At 46.4% G+C, this 18,924-nt stretch overlaps 2 protein-coding genes across 2 annotated transcripts; one reads left to right on the top strand and one right to left on the bottom strand.

Moving 5' to 3' along the window:
- Window positions 1-2,162: 2,162 nt before the first annotated feature.
- LOC123143876 (putative disease resistance protein RGA4) lies at window positions 2,163-9,067 on the bottom strand. The gene is made up of 4 exons (XM_044562874.1): window positions 7,959-9,067; window positions 6,442-6,558; window positions 4,147-6,313; window positions 2,163-4,111 (listed from the first exon to the last, which is right to left on the bottom strand). Exons 1-4 carry the CDS (start codon window positions 7,961-7,963, stop codon window positions 3,314-3,316), a joined length of 3,087 nt encoding a protein of 1,028 aa, XP_044418809.1. The 5' UTR covers window positions 7,964-9,067; the 3' UTR covers window positions 2,163-3,313.
- LOC123142499 (receptor-like protein 2) lies at window positions 8,388-10,573 on the top strand. Its single transcript, XM_044561391.1, has one exon. It carries the CDS (start codon window positions 8,388-8,390, stop codon window positions 10,521-10,523), a length of 2,136 nt encoding a protein of 711 aa, XP_044417326.1. The 3' UTR covers window positions 10,524-10,573.
- The last annotated feature ends 8,351 nt before the right edge of the window (window positions 10,574-18,924 follow it).

The following is an 18,924-nucleotide window of genomic DNA, read 5'->3' as shown; positions in this document are numbered from 1 at the left end:
CCCAGTTCTCTTGTCCTGGTGCTCATGCTCAGAATGGTGTGTCTGAGCGCAAGCATCGTCACCTTCTTGAGACGGCTCGTGCTATGATGATCGCCGCCTCTCTTCCGCCTCATTTTTGGGCCGAGGCTATCTCCACTTCTGTCTATCTCATCAACCTTCAGCCATCTGCTGCTTTGCAGGGTGGTGTTCCTTTTGAGCGTCTGTTTGATCGCTTTCCCGATTATTCGATGCTTCGCTTGTTTGGTTGTGTTTGCTATGTTCTTCTTGCCCCTCGCGAACGCACCAAACTGACCGCTCAGTCTGTTGAGTGTGTCTTCTTAGGCTACAGTGATGAGCATAAGGGCTATCGTTGTTGGGATCATGTCGGTCGTCGGATGCGTATCTCTCGAGATGTGACTTTTGATGAGTCTCGTCCTTTTTACCCACGCCCATCTTCCTCGGTCTTTTCCGTGGAAGATATCTCTTTTCTCACTTTTCCTGACTCCCCTATCACTCCCGTTGCGCCTGTGCCTGTTCGTCCCACTCCCTCTGCTTCTCCACCCCTTGTCGATTCATCGCCACCATCTTCCCCGGTCTCCTCACCTAGCATGTCACCGGATTCTACACCTTCATCTCCGGTGACTTCTTCGTCGCCTCCCCCTGATTCTCCCTTGGCGATTCCTCCTCTTGTTCCATCTCTTCCTCAGCATTACACTCGTCGTTCACGGCCTGTGGATGCTTCCTTGGATGAGTCGTCCTCTTCCTCTCAGCCTACTTATGGCTTGCGTTCTCGTCCTCGTCCGCCTATTGATCGCTTTGGATTTCCCACCGCTGGTGCTGCTGTTCTTGAGCCGACTTCTTACCGTCAGGCTGTTGTTCATCCTGAATGGCAGTTTGCGATGGCAGAGAAGATTGCTGCTCTTGAACGCACTGGTACCTGGGATCTTGTTTCTCTTCCTCCCGGAGTCCGTCCCATCACTTGTAAGTGGGTCTACAAGGTTAAGACTCGCTCCGATGGTTCTCTCGAGCGTCACAAAGCTCGTCTCGTGGCTCGTGGTTTTCAGCAGGAGCATGGTCGTGATTATGACGAGACTTTTGCTCCTGTGGCCCATATGACCACTATTCGTACACTCCTTGCCGTTGCCTCTGCACGCCACTGGTCTATATCTCAGCTTGATGTTAAGAATGCCTTTCTTAATGGTGAGCTGCGTGAGGAGGTGTACATGCAGCCACCACCTGGGTATTCTGTTCCTGATGGCATGGTGTGTCGTCTTCGTCGCTCTCTCTATGGCCTTAAGCAAGCCCCTCGCGCCTGGTTTGAGCGTTTTGCTTCTGTGGTCACTACTGCTGGTTTTTCAGCGAGTGTTCATGATCCCGCATTGTTTATTCACCTCTCTCCTCGTGGCCGGACTCTTCTTCTTCTCTATGTTGATGATATGGTCATCACTGGGGATGACCCCGAGTATATTGCCTTTGTAAAGGCTCGTCTTAGTGAGCAGTTTCTTATGTCTGATCTTGGACCTCTTCACTACTTTCTTGGGATTGAAGTCTCTTCTACCTCTGATGGCTTTTTTATATCCCAGGAAAAGTATATCCAGGATCTTCTTGCTCGTGCTGCTCTTTCCGACGAGCGCACTGTTGAGACTCCTATGGAGCTCAATGTTCACCTTCGTGCTACTGATGGTGATCCTCTCCCTGACCCGACGCGTTATCGTCATCTCGTTGGCAGTCTTGTCTATCTAGCTGTCACTCGTCCGGACATCTCTTATCCGGTTCATATTCTGAGTCAGTTTGTTTCTGCTCCCACATCGGTTCATTATGGTCATCTTCTTCGTGTTCTCCGATATCTTCGGGGCACGATCTCTCACCGTCTCTTCTTTCCTAGCTCCAGTTCTTTACAGCTTCAGGCCTATGCGGATGCTACGTGGGCTAGTGATCCTTCTAATCGCCATTCACTTTCTGCTTACTGTGTTTTTCTTGGCGGTTCTCTCATTGCCTGGAAGACGAAGAAACAGATTGCAGTTTCCCGTTCGAGTGCTGAGGCTGAGTTGCGAGCTATGGCTCTTTTGACGGCAGAGGTGACTTGGTTACGGTGGTTACTTCAGGACTTTGGTGTTTCTGTCACTACACCGACTATGCTCCTATCTGACAGTACAGGTGCTATTAGCATTGCGCGTGATCCTGTGAAGCATGAGCTCACCAAGCATATTGGTGTTGATGCTTTCTATGTGCGCGCTGCTGTGCAGGATCAGGTCGTTGCTCTTCAGTATGTGCCTTCCGAGTTACAGTTGGCGGATTTCCTGACGAAGGCCCAGACTAGAGCACAACATGGCTTTTATCTCTCCAAACTCAGTGTTGTTCCTCCACCATGAGTTTGAGGGGGGGTGTTAGAGTTATAGTATAAGTCGTGTATACCCCTTCGTATTTATCCCGTAGTATAAGGGGTTTCCTGCATATGTACCACACCTGTACATGTATATATATCGGCCTATGGCCTCATGGGAATACAAGTTGCTTATTCCTAACACAGAGCTGGTGAAGAATTTGGGGGCATAACGGAGGTCTAATTCCATGAGGCAGCCATGGGCAAGGAGAGGCCATATGCCCTCGCCTCTTAAATTCCCACATCTGATAATGGTTAATTTCCTGAGAAATGTGAGGTTTGAGAGGAACTCTAGCGTCTCCATGCCCAGCACTCCTTGAAGATGGAGGATTTGTAGAGTGGCTGGGAAAGGGAAACAAGCGGAGGGGGAGGACAAATAGGAGGATAGGAACTTGGGGCATCCATCTATCCGGAATGAGCAGAGGGAGCGGAGGCCTTGGAGCCATCCTCGTCCGCCATCGTTGAGCAAACTGGAGAGTAGGGTCAGCTCTGGGCAATTGTCAATCTTCAATTCCTGCAGCTGGGGAGGCAAGAGCAAAAGTGCTTCTCCTCCTGCTGCTGTTGCTATTTCCTCCTCTCCTCTTGTCTGTGCTGCTGCTGCTGTTCAATGTGTGTTTGCTCCGCTTTATTATCTGAAGAAGATGATGCGGTTCTTGTTGTCTCCTGCTGCTCCATCACACGAAGCATTGCTATCTTCTCACAATAGGATATTGCCAACTTGCTGAGATTCATGAAATGAGAGAGCAACCGTGTCAACTCCTTCCCAGTAGCACCACACGGCCAAATCTCTAGGGTATCAATTGGTAATTGGTACATGCCATCACTCTCAACATCGCTCAGTGGCAAAACATTATCTGAACAATTTATTTTGAGAATCTTCAGAGATGTTAGCATTTGGAGGTGATCCAATGGGAGAGGAGGACTTCTTCATCTCCAGCACTTCAAGATTGGTTAATTATGCAATGCCAACACATTCCAAAACTTGCTATCAGTTAGACCACCCTCCTTCCCTTCAACTCTCAAGCTCAACTCCGATCTATAATTCTCATAGTAAATTAGCTCCTCAAAACGTGACCCTGCCCGAGCTATCCTAGCAGAGCATGGACTGCGAGTCCAAGGAACATGAGGCAATGCCAACAGCTTTGGGCAGTCTTCAATCACAAGCCTCCGTAATCTAGGAAACCAAGTCATGTTTGCATCTTGCTCAGATTGACAGCCTGGAAATGGCAGCTCCAAGAGTTCAGAGCAACCTTTAACGATGAGAACTTCTAGCTGAGAGAACAAATGACAAGTGCTATTTTCAACCCATTTTCTCAACCTTGGTATCTCAACCAATTTTAGCATTTTCAAATTTTGAAAGCTCTGACTTGGGATGCCACTCAGATGCTCTTCACCAAGCTCATTAACAAACCACAACTGCCCTAGAGGTGGAAATTTGATCCAAGCTACATCAACCAGACAAAGAAATTCCAATTTATTAACTGAGAGGTTCTCACCTAACCATGAAGGGCAAGTAGCACCTCCATGCCCTCCAATGTGTAGATCCAAAAGACTGCTATGTGGCTTAAGACTTTCAAGAACATGATCTTCTTGTGCAGGATCCTTATTCGGCCGATCAATACCCCATTCTAACATTAGCTTCTGTAAGTGGATATTGCGCATCCATTTTGCTTCATTCACTTCTTGTCGTTCAATATTCTCAATGTTATGAATTCTCAGTGAGTCACCAAAGTCTGCCAACTGGCCGATCTGCCTCAGTTCGAAACCTATATTTCCCTTTTAACCATAAAGCTTCTTAAGTCTTGTAATAATTCCAGTTTTCCAACGTCAGAATTTATATACTGCAGGTCAATGTCTCGGACAAGAAAATGGCGCAGTTTTGTAAGGTTGCTCATATCTCTTGGAAAATCTAGTTGGACACTGTATTGTTCAACATCTAGAACCCTCAGGTGATAAAATCTTGAGATGTTGCTGTTTAGTCTTGCAAAAGGCGTTATCCTTAGGTAACGAAGATGAATAAGTCTTGGAAGACTGCGAAACACATCCTCCACAACATACCTATAAGATGCACCAGACAAAAGAATAACACGGAGGGATTTTGCTTCTGCAAACAAAACACCCAAAGTCTGGGCAAAGCATCCTTGGTATTCTCCAAATAACATCAAAGTTTTCAGGTTTTCAATTTTCAGTTTTTCATCCAGTGTACTCAAGTCCCTCTTGAAATCTTCAAAGGTCATTCTATCATTGACATCTCTGTCACCTATAATGATAGACAGGTGACGTACAGATGGGGGAGATTGTATATATCTCACATTAGAACTAGATATGCTAAGACACTCTGATGAGGAGACCTTCACTGCCAACTCATGCAGTAGGTCATGCATAACATAACAAGAGCTGCCATCTTCTTTTTCATTCTTCTTAAAAAATCCACGATTAACCAAGTCATTTAAATAGCACAACCCAACATCTTCAAGTCTTTTCCTCTCATCACATGAATCTAAAATATCCAGCCCTATCCATAATTGAACCAACTCTGTGCCACCAAACTCATAATCTTCAGGAAACAAAGCACCATAGGAAAAACATTGTTGTAGATGGAAAGGGAGATAATCATAACTAAGCTTTAGAGCTGGCATAATGTCATAGTCACTGGTTTGTAACTCCCATTCTTTGCTTTCCAGAACTCTTGTCCAATTGTCCAATGAAAGCTGGTTTCTAAGTAATCTACCTACAGTTTTTGCTGCAAGAGGGAAACCCTTCAGATGCCCCACTATTGATTTTCCAACACCAAGTAATTCAGGATAGTCTTTCCATGGCTGTTCGTGACCAAATACACATGCTTCAAACAAATGCATAAAATCTTCAGTTCCTAAGCGATTGAGTTCTATTGAATAATCCACTGTTTTTACCATTGTTACTGCCTCTGGGATTCGAGTTGTGACAATAACCATGTTACCTCTTGCCTCTCCTTTTCTGAACGGAGCTAACAGTTTTTTCCACTCATCCAAAACTAGCAAGAATCTCTTATGTTTTAATCTTTGTTCGATGAGCTCTCCTTCAATAGCATTCTCGTTTTCAGCATTAACTTTAGGGATCTTTTTCACAATCTTTTGTGTCAATCTATTTGCATCAAAATTAAGAGAAACACAGATCCAAATCATAATATCAAACAAGATATTCACCTCTTGATATACGTGTTGTGTGAAAGTCATCTTCCCAATACCCCCTGGGCCAACAATTTGAAGCACGGTAAGTCCATTGGCGTAATATTTTCCATGGGTAATGTCATCCACAATGTTCTTTTTCTGAACATTCCTCCCAAATAACTCTGGCTCTATTATTGCTGACGTGGTTTTTGGTCTGTTGTTACCTTGGGCAGGTTTCTGGTTGCGGAGCTCTAGATCAAGGATTTCTTTCACCTTAGCACATATAGGATCCAGCTGCTGTACAATGTCTGCCATCCTTTTAGACATATCCACACGATCAAACTTCAATTTTGGTGTCTGCTTGTTGCCGCCCGAGGAGAACTTGAATTTGTTGGCAACGGCTCTGGCCGTGTGCCGCGCATTGAGAGCAAGGCCATGGGTGCAGCCCTTGGCATGCTTATCGGCTGCATGGTATGTGCTGTCGAGCTTGTCCTGGATGCGGAAGTAGTCCAGTTCGTCAAGCACGTCTTCGGCCCCGTCCGCCAGCTGCCGCAACATGTGCAGCAGGTCCTGGAGTGCAGGGTTGGTGATTTCCCTGTCGTGCGCGTTGTAGAGGATCCCCTGCACGCGCAGCAGCTCCATCTTGAGGGCGTTGATGTTGGGGCCGAGACTGTCACTGGCCGCCCAATCCTTGGGCAAGTCATCCGTAATGGGAGCCAGCGCCTTGCGCAGTGCCCAAACAGCCGCACTGATAGCGGTGGCCATCGTCGCACTGCTGGTGAGTGGGTTGAGATGCTGCAAGCTGTACGCATCAATAGGAATGTTCTTGCTGTTAGTCACTACCAAATAGCAAAAGGGGAAAAAGAAGCAGCAGCAACACTACTGGTAATGTCGCTGCCTGAGGCCAGAGGAACAGAATGGTTCACTTACACAAGGCGTTGGGGCTTCAGATCTTGCGGAAGAATGCCGGAGAGGTGCGGCTGCACAGAATCAGAGAGGATGGAATACCAGCCTTCAGCCCCCGCTTCTACAAGCTGCAAAACCCATCTGCATATGGAGGCAGAGCAACCAAGTTCAGTACACTATACACCTCTGGTAGTAACGGAAATACATCTACTCCTGCTGCTCCTGCACAAAGATGATTGGCGTTGGGAGCCGCCGCGCCGGCGCCGGTGGGGCAGCAAACCAGCGGAGGAGAGCGGCGGCGGTGACGAACGGAATCAGGGGAGCTGAGCAGGTTGGCCAATGGAGCGAAGTTGGCTGTTGTCTGGAAGTCTGAATGGAGTGACCGAGGAGGGGGGAAAGGAACACCAAGCCACCAATGAGTGGAGGCTGAATTATTGCTCTCCCTGCGCAAGAGAAATTACTGCTCGGACCCACAACCTTTGGGTGTGCAGGTCACCAGAGACTGCAGCATTTGCTGCTGCTGCTGCATGTCTGCTCTGCTTGACTTGCAACTTTGCAAGTCTTCACAGCTCTGACATGACCAGTCATTCGCATTACCACATGGAAAAATCATGCCTCTCTGCTATCTGCCACAGTTCAGAAAAAAAAAGCCCATAGATTGGGAGGCCCTTATTTGTGTTCAACTGTTCATTCACCCTAAAAAGTTTCTGTTCACACATAACATAATTTTTGGCTACCAGTTGCAGCTTGACATGTATTACAGGATTCGTTTCCTATTGTTGTATAAGATCAGAATATCAAGAAAAGGCCATAGTGCACATGGCGTGGATACCTTGATTATTGATTAAACTAATAAGTGACAGTGATTCAAGTCTTAGAAAAGGAATGAAACCTTTATTATTGATTAGAATGAAATGAGACTGCTTCTCATCCAATCATTGGAAAAAGAGAACATACACCACTTGTTTACTGTGCATGGTAAAGACTAGATGCCACCGAATTTCAACCTCCTGCTGATTCAGTTGCACCCGGTTTAAGTAAAAGGATGTAGCTGTCAACAAATAAGTTGGAAAATAGTTCCGACCTGCTCACGTCATGTTGCTGTTGTGGGTAGGTGTGCATAGCTTCAGCATTATCTTTTCTTTATGTATGAATTGATACCGACTACATGAAACTAGGAAGCTAGGACAAGACTTCTGGGGAAATCATTAGACCAAGCTAGCTCGCACAGCATACACCCTGCAAGTGCCAACGCAAGTGAAGGGATGCTGGATGCTGAGAAGAACATGTACACTTGAAGAGCTAGTCAAGGCATTATGACGATAGCTAACAAATTATTCCATCAACCAACTGCACTGACCAGTGGCCACTTACTGATCGTAGTTGCAACAAATTATTCCATCAACCAACTGTAGTGAGTACTGACCACTTACTGCTGATAGGTATTTTAACAATAACTGCACCTATTCCATCAACCTAATAATGCAAATCAAAATTGTACGAAAATGCAAAAAATGTTCAGTAACAACCCCTTCACCTACCTCATGTGCTCTTCTCCAAATCATGTACGCGAATCGTCCATCACAGATCACATCTCACGAATCTGCCACCAAAAAAAAGGGATCATCACAAGGTGAATTTTCTCTTCTGCCACCAAATGTCAGTACCTCAGGGCATAGTAAGACTGGTAGGAGAAATGGTCAGATTAAGTATTAGCACATCAACGTCCTCGGAAGTCAAACTTACAAATAAACCACATTAGATATGCAACATCAGCTAACCGTTGAGGTGTTGACCCAAATTTTATTTTCATCACTGCTCACTACAACCACACCGGATCAAACAAACTAAAGAACAGAGCAGGTTGTTCCTTTCCTGTCTTGCTCTTTCTTCATCAGATAGTTTGGCACTTCATCCTGGCAGACAAAAGCTTAAGCCTGTGGTTTCCAAGCTAGATTCTCGAGGAAACCATGCAGCCACTCAGTCACTCACACAGGAACGGTTTTCCCGTTCCTTTCTTCGGTTTGGCTCTTGTGCTACTGGTTTGCTTGGATTCTCCCACCAGTTCCTGCACAGACCAGGAGAAGAGCTCCCTACTCCAGCTCCTCACTGGGCTCTCGAGCGATGGTGGCCTCACAGCATCGTGGCGAATCGACACGGACTGTTGCACGTGGGAAGGGATCACCTGCAACCAAGATAGGATAGTCACTGATGTTTCGCTGGCATCTCGAGGCCTTAAGGGGTCCATCTCGCCGTTCCTTGGCAACCTCACTGGCCTTTTGCGCCTCAACCTGTCCCAGAACTCGCTGTCTGGTGGGTTGCCACTGGAATTAGTGTCATCCAGCAGCATCCTTGTTCTTGATGTCAGCTTCAACTGCCTGACAGGAGGCCTGAGTGAGTTGCCATCTTCAACCCCTGCACGGCCTCTGCAGGTACTGAACATCTCAAGTAACTTTTTTACAGGAAGGTTTCCATCCACAACATGGGAGGTGATGAAGAGCCTGGTCGTGCTTAATGCTAGCACCAACAGTTTCACTGGGCAGATACCCACTACGCCCTGTGTTAGCGCACCATCTTTTGCTGTGCTTGAACTCAGTTTCAACCAACTCAGTGGAAACATCCCTCCAGGACTCGGTAATTGCTTGGCGTTGAAATTGCTCAGTGCTGGCTACAACAACCTCAATGGGACGCTTCCAGATGAACTCTTTAAGGTCAGGTCGTTACAGTACATCTCGTTACCTAACAATCGGTTAGAAGGAGCGCTGAATGGCATCATCAACCTCACAAATCTTGTCACCCTTGATCTTGGGAAGAATGAGCTCAGTGGAAATATTCCAGATTCCATAGGTGAGCTGAAGAGATTGGAAGAGATCCATTTGGGCCACAACAACATGTCAGGGGAGCTGCCATCAGCTCTGAGCAACTGCACAAATCTCATAACGGTTGACCTCAAGGCAAACCAATTCAGCGGAGAACTTACCAAAGTCAACTTTGTAAGCCTGTCCAAGCTAAGAAAATTAGATCTTGTTTTCAACGACTTCACTGGCACAATTCCAGAAAGCATATACTCCTGCAGCAAGCTGACTGCATTAAGGCTATCTTATAATCATTTCCATGGCCAATTGTCAGAAAAGATAGGCAATCTGAAGTCTCTCCGCTTTCTATCACTTGTTAACCTCTCCCTTACAAATATCAAGAGAACACTTCAGATCCTTGAGAGTTCCAGGAGCCTCAACACCCTTTTTATTGGGTTCAACTTCCTGCATGAGACCATGCCAGAGGATGACAGCATTGATGGTTTTGAGAATCTTCAAGTTCTTTCTATGAGTTATTGTTCAATGTCTGGAACAATACCTGATTGGTTATCAAAGCTAACAAACTTGGGGATGTTATTTTTGCAAGGCAATCAACTAACTGGACCAATACCTGACTGGATTAGCACCCTAAACTTTCTCTTCCATCTAGACATATCAAACAACAGTTTTACAGGGGAAATTTCAACTGCCTTAGCGGAGATGCCAATGCTAAAATCAGATAAGATTGCAGCAAAGGCCTTCTTTGAGCTGCCTGTTTATGTTTTCAGTCCATTTATCCAATACATCAACGCTGGTGCATGTCCGAAAGTGCTTAATCTAGCCGTCAATAAATTCACTGGTGTGATCCCGGGGGAGATGGGCCAATTAAGAGCACTCGTTTCACTTAATTTGAGCTACAACAAATTATCAGGAGAAATCCCACAACCGATCTGCAACCTCACGAACCTGCAGATGCTCGACTTGTCCAGCAATCATCTTACTGGTACAATTCTGGCCGCACTAAACAATCTACACTTTCTTTCCAAATTCAACATTTCTGATAATGACCTCGAAGGCCCTATTCCAACTGTGGGCCAGCTTAGCACGTTTCCAGATTCTAGCTTTGATGGAAACCCAAAATTGTGTGGTCCTATGATTGTCAACCATTGCGGTTCAGCAGAAGCAGGTCCAGAGTCCATCATCTCTAGAGAACAGATTGGCAGTAAGGTCATCTTTGCGATCTCCTTTGGTGCTTTCTTTGGAGTGGGAGTTCTATATGATCAGATGGTCTTAGCGAGATATTTCGGCTAAAACCTTGTAACTGTTATCACTGCCCAAACCGTTACGTGATCTCAAGTGGTTCCCAGTTCAGCAAGACCATGTCAGTGGCTCCAGCGCCAGCAAGAACAACAGCCCTTCTAACCCTGCTATCATCATTGTACTCCATGTAACAGAAACATGATTAGCGAGTGAGCAACGTCAACACTGTGTAAGCATATTATTGCTGTGGAATTTGTAACTATTTGGTCAGTATTTACTTTGATACATATGCATAGAGTGATGAATGTTTCTCTTGGTAGTTGAGCAGAGGAGGACACATAATAAGCAAAATCGCCAAAGCACACATAAGCAATCTGCAGTCTAGCACACTCAAATCTGTAACTATTTGCAGTCTAGCAATCTGCAGGGGAGGAACCTAAAGCTCGATGCAGAAAAACACGCCCTGAGAGAAAAAATTGTGTAACTATTTGCAGAATCATTTTGCAGTCTAGCCATCTAACTCTAACCCAGGGTCGCAATTATCCACAGGAAAAAAAACACGCGCTGAGAGAAAAATCAGAAATGTCAACGAAGCTAGTACTGGAGTAAATAGCATAAAACTACTACTTTACAGGCTAGGGTTCCAAAAAACTACCGGTTTTAAATTTTTCTCAGATAACTACCAAATGGGTGGTCGGCTGTTTAAAAAACCCAAAATCTTCGTTGTTAAAAAATTAAACAGGTTTATGACAGGTCAGGCCCGCACCTAAACGATCCGTCTATTTGACCGTGTATTTGACCATTAACTGACATGTGGGTCCCACATGGCAGTGTCTGTAAACTTTTCAAAAATGCCATCAGGTCCCTGCAAACTTTTCAAAACGCAATCGGGTCCCTGCAAACTTTTGAAAAAAGCAATCGGGTCCCTCCCCGTGGCCGTGCGCCAGCAGCCGGCGTGAGGGCCGCCGGCCAGCAGCCATGGCACCGCCGTGGAGCTCCCTTCCGTCCCGGGCGACGCATGGAGCTCCCTTCCGTCGCAACAGGAACAGCACCGCCGACTAGGTTGCGGGCCAGGCGAAAGGAGGCGGCTCGACGGGCTGGGTGCAGGCGGAGCTCCTTGCCGGCCGCTGCCGCTTCTCCTGGGCGCGGCGCGCGGCTCGCGGCAGCCTGTGCTCCTGGGCGCGGCGGCCCTTGCCCCTGGGCGAGGCGGCTCGCGGCAGCCTGTGCTCCTGGGCGCGGCGGCTCGCGGCGGCCTTTGCTCCTGGGGGCTGCTCGCGGCGGCCGGCCCTTGCTCCTGGGCGCAGCGGCCCTTGCCCCTGGGCGCGGCGGCTCGCGGCGGCCTTTGCTCCTGGGCGCGGGGCGTGGTGGGGGTGGCCGTGGTTGGGCCTTTGCGGGGAGGAGGAGACGGGAAAGAAAGAGACAAGGAGAGAAGAAATGGTAGGAGGAAGAAGAGACATCTTACACCTGGGTCTCATAATAAGTTAACGGTCAAACAAAACGGTCAACTAACGGATTGTTTAGGAGTGGGTCCGATCTGTCATAAATCGGTTTAAAATGTTAGCAACGCGGAATTTGGGTTTTTTAAAACAGCCGACCACCCATTTGGTAATTATTTGAGAAAAATTTAAAACCAGTAGTTTTTTGAAACTCTAGCCTGTAAAGTAGTAGTTTTATGCTATTTACTCCTGGTACTGCAACGTGGCACGAGAATTAAGCAGCTGCTCCGTGGTTTGTACAATACCTCGGTAAAGGGCTCACGGGACGCCGGTCCTTCGTCGAATCTCCGATCCCCTGCCTGCCTGGCCTCCTCCGGCCAACGGAGGCCGGAGACGAGCCGCCGTAAAGGGTCGACGAGACTAGCTGCTGCAGCAACAACTGAACATCAATCGGACGCCCCAATTTTTCTCCGCAGACTTCCTTTTCCAGAAACATACCTCGTGAGCGCGCGACACTGGACTTGTTGCCCTAGCCTCCGGTGTCCGTCCTCCAGCACGCTTAGCGAACTTGGAGCAGCCGGCCCGCCGCCACGCCGGGTCACCGCGAGTCGCTGCATCCCCCTCGCCGGGGAGCTCCGGGAGGGGGGAGGCTTGGTTCGGTTTCTGCCTGGCCTCTGGGCTCTGGCCACCGGAAGTGGGACTGTGGGAGCACCAGTGCGGCGGTGCGGCCAGCCTCGGGACGCCGGCGCACTGAGTTGGGCAGATCTCGACGTTGGGCCGTAATGGGGCAGTATTTGGGTTGGCTTACAGATAACAGTTTGGGCTGGCTTCATCTTGGGCTTCAAATTGAGTGGGCTTAGAGATGCTTCAATGTAGATAAAATCGTACATGTTTCTCAAAAAAAAAATTGTACATGCCTACAAAAAGATAAAATTGTTTCTAAAAAAGATTAAATTGTGCATGTCCCTCAAAAAGGGATAAAATTGGATTCTAAAAAAAAGATAAATTTGCATGGCAACTTATCTTAGCCAAGCTTATTGTACAGGTTTTCAATCCGGTTTTCCTTATAAACTAGATCACTCTCCTGGCATTATGGCCAGTTTGAGTAATATATTCAGGTGGAGGGACTCCTCCCCCGGTGATTCTAAAAAAAAAGTCCCTTTTGGTAGTCCACAAATGACCAATTTCGATTTCTAAAAAAATGATCAGTTTCTAACAAGCTTTTTTCCTACTAATAAAAACATATGCTTACAAGCTTTGCAAACAGTGCTAGTGTTTTGAGCATACACATAAAAAATTCTTTTATTTTACTTTTGAACTAATGAAGTCGGTTCCAAGATATGACACAGGTGGGCATTACCGAAAAAGGCTTTCGCCCCGCCTTATATATAAAGCAACCACCGGAGCCAAGGGCCAACAAGTCCAACAAGGTTCACGCCGCACACAACGCACACACACAAGGAGTGCGTACAATAGGTTCTGCTGAGGGCACAACTCAACAAGCACTAGACAAAAGAAATAAGAAAATAGGTGGCACATGCGACACTCATAGCACCAAAGTCTAGCCCAGCTCGGGCGGTGGAGAGGGTGTTAGAAATATGCCCTAAAGGCAATAATAAATTGGTTATTATTATATTTCCTTGTTCATGATAATCGTTTATTATCCATGCTAAAATTGTATTGATAGGAAACTCAGATACATGTGTGGATCCATAGACAACACTATGTCCCTAGTAAGCCTCTAGTTGACTAGCTCATTGATCAATAGATGGTTACGGTTTCCTAACCATGGACATTGGATGTCGTTGATAACGGGATCACATCATTAGGAGAATGATGTGATGGACAAGACCCAAACCTAAGCCTAGCACAAGATCGTGTAGTTCGTTTGCTAAGAGCTTTTCTAATGTCAAGTATCATTTCCTTAGACCATGAGATTGTGCAACTCCCGGATACCGTAGGAATGCTTTGGGTGTACCAAACGTCACAACGTAACTGGGTGGCTATAAAGGTGCACTACAGGTATCTCCGAAAGTGTCTGTTGGGTTGGCACGAATCGAGACTGGGATTTGTCACTCCGTGTAAACGGAGAGGTATCTCTGGGCCCACTCGGTAGGACATCATCATAATGTGCACAATGTGACCAAGGAGTTGATCATGGGATGATGTGTTACGGAACGAGTAAAGAGACTTGCCGGTAACGAGATTGAACAAGGTATCGGGATACTGATGATCGAACCTCGGGCAAGTAACATACCGATTGACAAAGGGAATTGTATACGGGATTGATTGAATCCCCGACATCGTGGTTCATCCGATGAGATCATCGTGGAACATGTGGGAGCCAACATGGGTATCCAGATCCCGCTGTTGGTTATTGGCCGGAGAACGTCTCGGTCATGTCTGCATGGTTCCCGAACCCGTAGGGTCTACACACTTAAGGTTCGATGACGCTAGGGTTATAGGGAATAGATATACGTGGTTACCGAATGTTGTTCGGAGTCCCAGATGAGATCCCGGATGTCACGAGGAGTTCTGGAATGGTCCGGAGGTAAAGATTTATATATGGGAAGTCCTGTTTTGGTCACCGGAAAAGTTTCGGGTGCTATCGGTAACGTACCGGGACCACCGGGAGGGTCCCGGGGGTCCACCAGGTGGGGCCACCGGCCCCAGAGGGCTGCGTGGGCCAAGTGTGGGAAGGGACCAGCCCCTAGGTGGGCTGGTGCGCCTCCCACAAGGGGCCCAGGGCGCAGGAAGGGGGGGGGAAGGGGAAACCCTAGGCTCAGATGGGCCTAAGGCCCACCTAGTGGTGCGCCCCCCTCTCTCCCCCCTTGGCCGCCCCTCCAAGTCCCATCTAGGGCTGGCCGCACCCCTTGGGGGGGAACCCTAGATGGGGGCGCAGCCCCTCCCCCTCCCCTATATATAGTGGGTGTTTTGGGGCTGCCATAGACATGAGAACATCTCTCTCTTGGCGCAGCCCTACCCCTCTCCCTCCTCGTCTCTCGCAGTGCTTGGCGAAGCCCTGCTGGAGTGCCACGCTCCTCCATCACCACCATGTCGTCGTGCTGCTGCTGGACGGAGTCTTTCCCAACCTCTCCCTCTCTCCTTGCTGGATCAAGGCGTGGGAGACGTCACCGGGCTGCACGTGTGTTGAACGCGGAGGCGCCGTGGTTCGGTGCTTAGATCGGAATCAACCGCGATCTGAATCGCTACGAGTACGACTCCTTCATCCGCGTTCTTGCAACGCTTCCGCATCGCGATCTACAATGGTATGTAGATGCACTCCCCTTCCCCTCGTTGCTAGATTACTCCATAGATTGATCTTGGTGCTGCGTAGAAAATTTTGAATTTCTGCTACGTTCCCCAACAGTGGCATCATGAGCTAGGTCTATGCGTAGTTTCTATGCACGAGTAGAACACAAAGTAGTTGTGGGCGTCGATTTTGTCAATTTACTTGCCGTTACTAGTCTTATCTTGATTCGGCGGCATCGTGGGATGAAGCGGCCCGGACCGACCTTACACGTACACTTACGTGAGACAGGTTCCACCGACTGACGTGCACTAGTTGCATAAGGTGGCTAGAGGGTGTCTATCTCTCCCACTTTAGTCGGATCGGATTCGATGAAAAGGGTCCTTATGAAGGGTAAATAGAAATTGGCATATCACGTTGTGGCTTTTGCGTAGGTAAGAAACGTTCTTGCTAGAATCCCATAGCAGCCACGTAAAACATGCAACAACAATTAGAGTACGTCTAACTTGTTTTTGCAGGGTATGCTATGTGATGTGATATGGCCAAAAGGATGTGATGAATGATATATGTGATGTATGAGATTGATCATGTTCTTGTAATAGGAATCACGACTTGCATGTCGATGAGTATGACAACCGGCAGGAGCCATAGGAGTTGTCTTAATTTATTGTATGACCTGCGTGTCAATGAAAACGCCATGTAATTACTTTACTTTATTGCTAACCGTTAGCCATAGTAGTAATAGTTGGCGAGACAACTTCATGAAGACACGATGATGGAGATCATGATGATGGAGATCATGGTGTCATGCCGGTGACGAAGGTGATCATGCCGTGCCTCGAAGATGGAGATCAAAGGCACAGGATGATATTGGCCATATCACGTCACTTTATGATTTGCATGTGATGTTTATCATGTTTACATCTTATTTGCTTAGAACGACGGTAGTATAAATAAGATGATCCCTCACTAAAATTTCAAGAGACGTGTTCCCCCTAACTGTGCACCATTGCGAAGGTTCGTTGTTTCTAAGCACCACGTGATGATCGGGTGTGATAGATTCTAACGTTCGAATACAACGGGTGTTGACGAGCCTAGCATGTACAGACATGGCCTCGGAACACATGCGAAACACTTAGGTTGACTTGACGAGCCTAGCATGTACAGACATGGCCTCGGAACACAAGAGATCGAAAGGTCGAACATGAGTCGTATAGTAGACGCGATCAACATGGAGATGTTCACCGATGATGACTAGTCCGTCTCACGTGATGATCGGACACGGCCTAGTTTGACTCGGATCATGTATCACTTAGATGACTAGAGGGATGTCTATCTGAGTGGGAGTTCATTAAATAATCAGATGAACTTCATTATCATGAACATAGTAAAAAGGACTTTGCAAATTATGTCATAGTTTGCGCTTTAGTTCTACTATTTAAGATATGTTCCTAGAGAAAATTTAGTTGAAAGTTGGTAGTAGCAATTATGCGGACTGGGTCCGTAAGCTGAGGATTGTCCTCATTGCTGCACAGAAGGCTTATGTCCTTAATGCACCGCACGGTGTACTGAACCTCAGCGTCATCTGTAGATGTTATGAAACATCTGACATACACGTTTTGATGACTACGTGATAGTTCAGTGCGTAATACTAACAGTTTAGAATTATGGCACCAAAGACGTTTTGAAACGTCGCAGAACATATGAGATGTTCCGAAGACTGAAATTGGGATTTCAGACTAGTGCCCTCGTCAAGAGGTATGAGACCCCTGACAAGTTTCTTAAGCCTGCAAACTAAGGGAGAAAAGCTCAATCGTTGAGCATGTGCTCAGATTGTCTGAGTACCACAATCGCTTGAATCAAGTGGGAGTTAATCTTCCAGATGAGATGGTGATGGTTCTCCATAGTCACTGCCACCAAGCTATTGGAGCTTCGTGATGAACTATAACATATCAGGGATAGATGATGATGATCCTTGAGCAACTCGCGATGTTTGACACCGCGAAAGTAGAAATCAAGAAGGAGCATCAATTGTTGATGGTTAGTAAAACCACTAGTTTCTAGAAGGGCAAGGGCAAAAGGGATACTTCTTGAAACAGCAAATCATTTGCTGCTCTAGTGAAGAATCCCAAGGTTGAACCCAAACCCGAGACTAAGTGCTTCTGTAATGAGGGGAACGGTCACTGAAGCAGAACTACCCTAGATACCTGGTAGATGAGAAGGCAGGCAAGGTCGACAGAAGTATATTGGATATACATTATATGAATGTGTACTTTACTAGTACTCCTAGCAGCACCAGGGTATTAGATACCGGTTCGGTTGCTAAGTGTTAGTAACTCGAAATAAAAGCTGCGGAATAAACGGAGACTAGCTAAAGGTGAGATGATGATCTGTGTTGGAAGTGTTTCCAAGGTTGATGTGATCAAGCATCGCATGCTCCCTCTGCCATCGAGATTGGTGTTAAACCTAAATAATTTTTATTTGGTGTTTGCGTTGAGCATAAACATGATTGGATTATGTTTATCGCAATACGGTTATTCATTTAAGGAGAATAATGGTTACTCTGTTTATTTGAATAATACCTTCAATGGTCTTGCACCTAAAATGAATCTCGATCGCAGTGATACACATGTTGGTGTCAAAAGAAATAAAATAGTAATGATAGTACCACATACTTGTGGCACTGCCATTTGAGTCATATTGGTATAGAACGCATAAAGAAGCTCCATGTAGATGGATCTTTGGACTCACTCGTTTTTGAAAAGATTGAGACTGCGAACCATGTCTATTGGTATATGTGCATGAAGAAACTCCATGCAGATGGATCGTTTGGACTCACTTGATTTTGAATCACTTGAGACATGCAAATCATACCACATGGGCAAGATGACTAAAAAGCCTCGTTTTCAGTAAGATGGAACAAGAGAGCAACTTGTTGGAAGTAATACATTTTGATGTATGCAGTCCAATGAGTGTTGAGGCATGCAGTGGACATCGTTATGTTCTTACTTCACAGATGATTTGAGTAGATGCTGAGTGTATTTACTTGATGAAACACAAGTCTGAATTATTGAAAGGTTCAAGTAATTTCAGAGTGAAGTTGAAGATCGTCGTGACAAGAGGATAAAATGTCTGTGATATGATCATAGAGATGAATATCTGAGTTACGAGTTTGGCACACAATTAAGAAATTGTGGAAATGGTTTCACGGCTAATACCGCCTGGAACACCATATTGTGATGGTGTGTCCGAACATCATAACTGCACCCTATTGGATATGGTGCATACCATGATGTCTCTTATCGAATTACCACTATCATTTATGGGTTAGGCATTAGAGATAACCGCATTCACTTTAAAAAGGGCACCACGCAATTCCGTTGAGACGACACCGTTTAGAGAAACCTAAGTTGTCGTTTCTTAAAAGTTTGGGGCTGCGACGCTTATGTGAAAAAGTTTCAGGCTGATAAGCTCGAACCCAAAGCGGATAAATGCATCTTCATAGAATACCCAAAACAGTTGGGTATACCTCCTATTTCAGATCTGGAAGCAAAAGTGATTGTTTCTAGAAACGAGTCCTTTCTCGAGGAAAAGTTTCTCTCAAAAGAATTGAGTGGGAGGATAGTGGAGACTTGATGAGGTTATTGAACCATGACTTCAACTAGTGTGTAGCAGGGCACAGGAAGTTGTTAAGTGTTAGTCAGGCAAGGTCGACAGAAGTATATTGGATATACATTATATGAATGTGTACTTTACTAGTACTCTT

This window comes from Triticum aestivum, chromosome 6D (genome assembly GCF_018294505.1).
Source record: "Triticum aestivum cultivar Chinese Spring chromosome 6D, IWGSC CS RefSeq v2.1, whole genome shotgun sequence".
In the NCBI taxonomy this organism is placed as follows: Eukaryota; Viridiplantae; Streptophyta; class Magnoliopsida; order Poales; family Poaceae; genus Triticum; species Triticum aestivum.
The sequence above is the reverse complement of the archived record's forward strand: the minus strand, read 5'-3'. Positions and strand labels throughout refer to the sequence as shown.

Bases quoted from the DNA above. Each gene is read 5' to 3' on its own strand.
- LOC123143876 (XM_044562874.1), bottom strand. The intron at 6,314-6,441 runs GTAAGTGAACCA...TGATGCGTACAG, and splicing joins CTGAAGCCCCAACGCCTTGT to CTTGCAGCATCTCAACCCAC. The intron at 4,112-4,146 runs GTTAAAAGGGAA...GAACTGAGGCAG, and splicing joins AAGACTTAAGAAGCTTTATG to ATCGGCCAGTTGGCAGACTT.
- LOC123142499 (XM_044561391.1), top strand. From the start codon at position 8,388: ATGCAGCCACTCAGTCACTCACACAGGAACGGTTTTCCCGTTCCTTTC.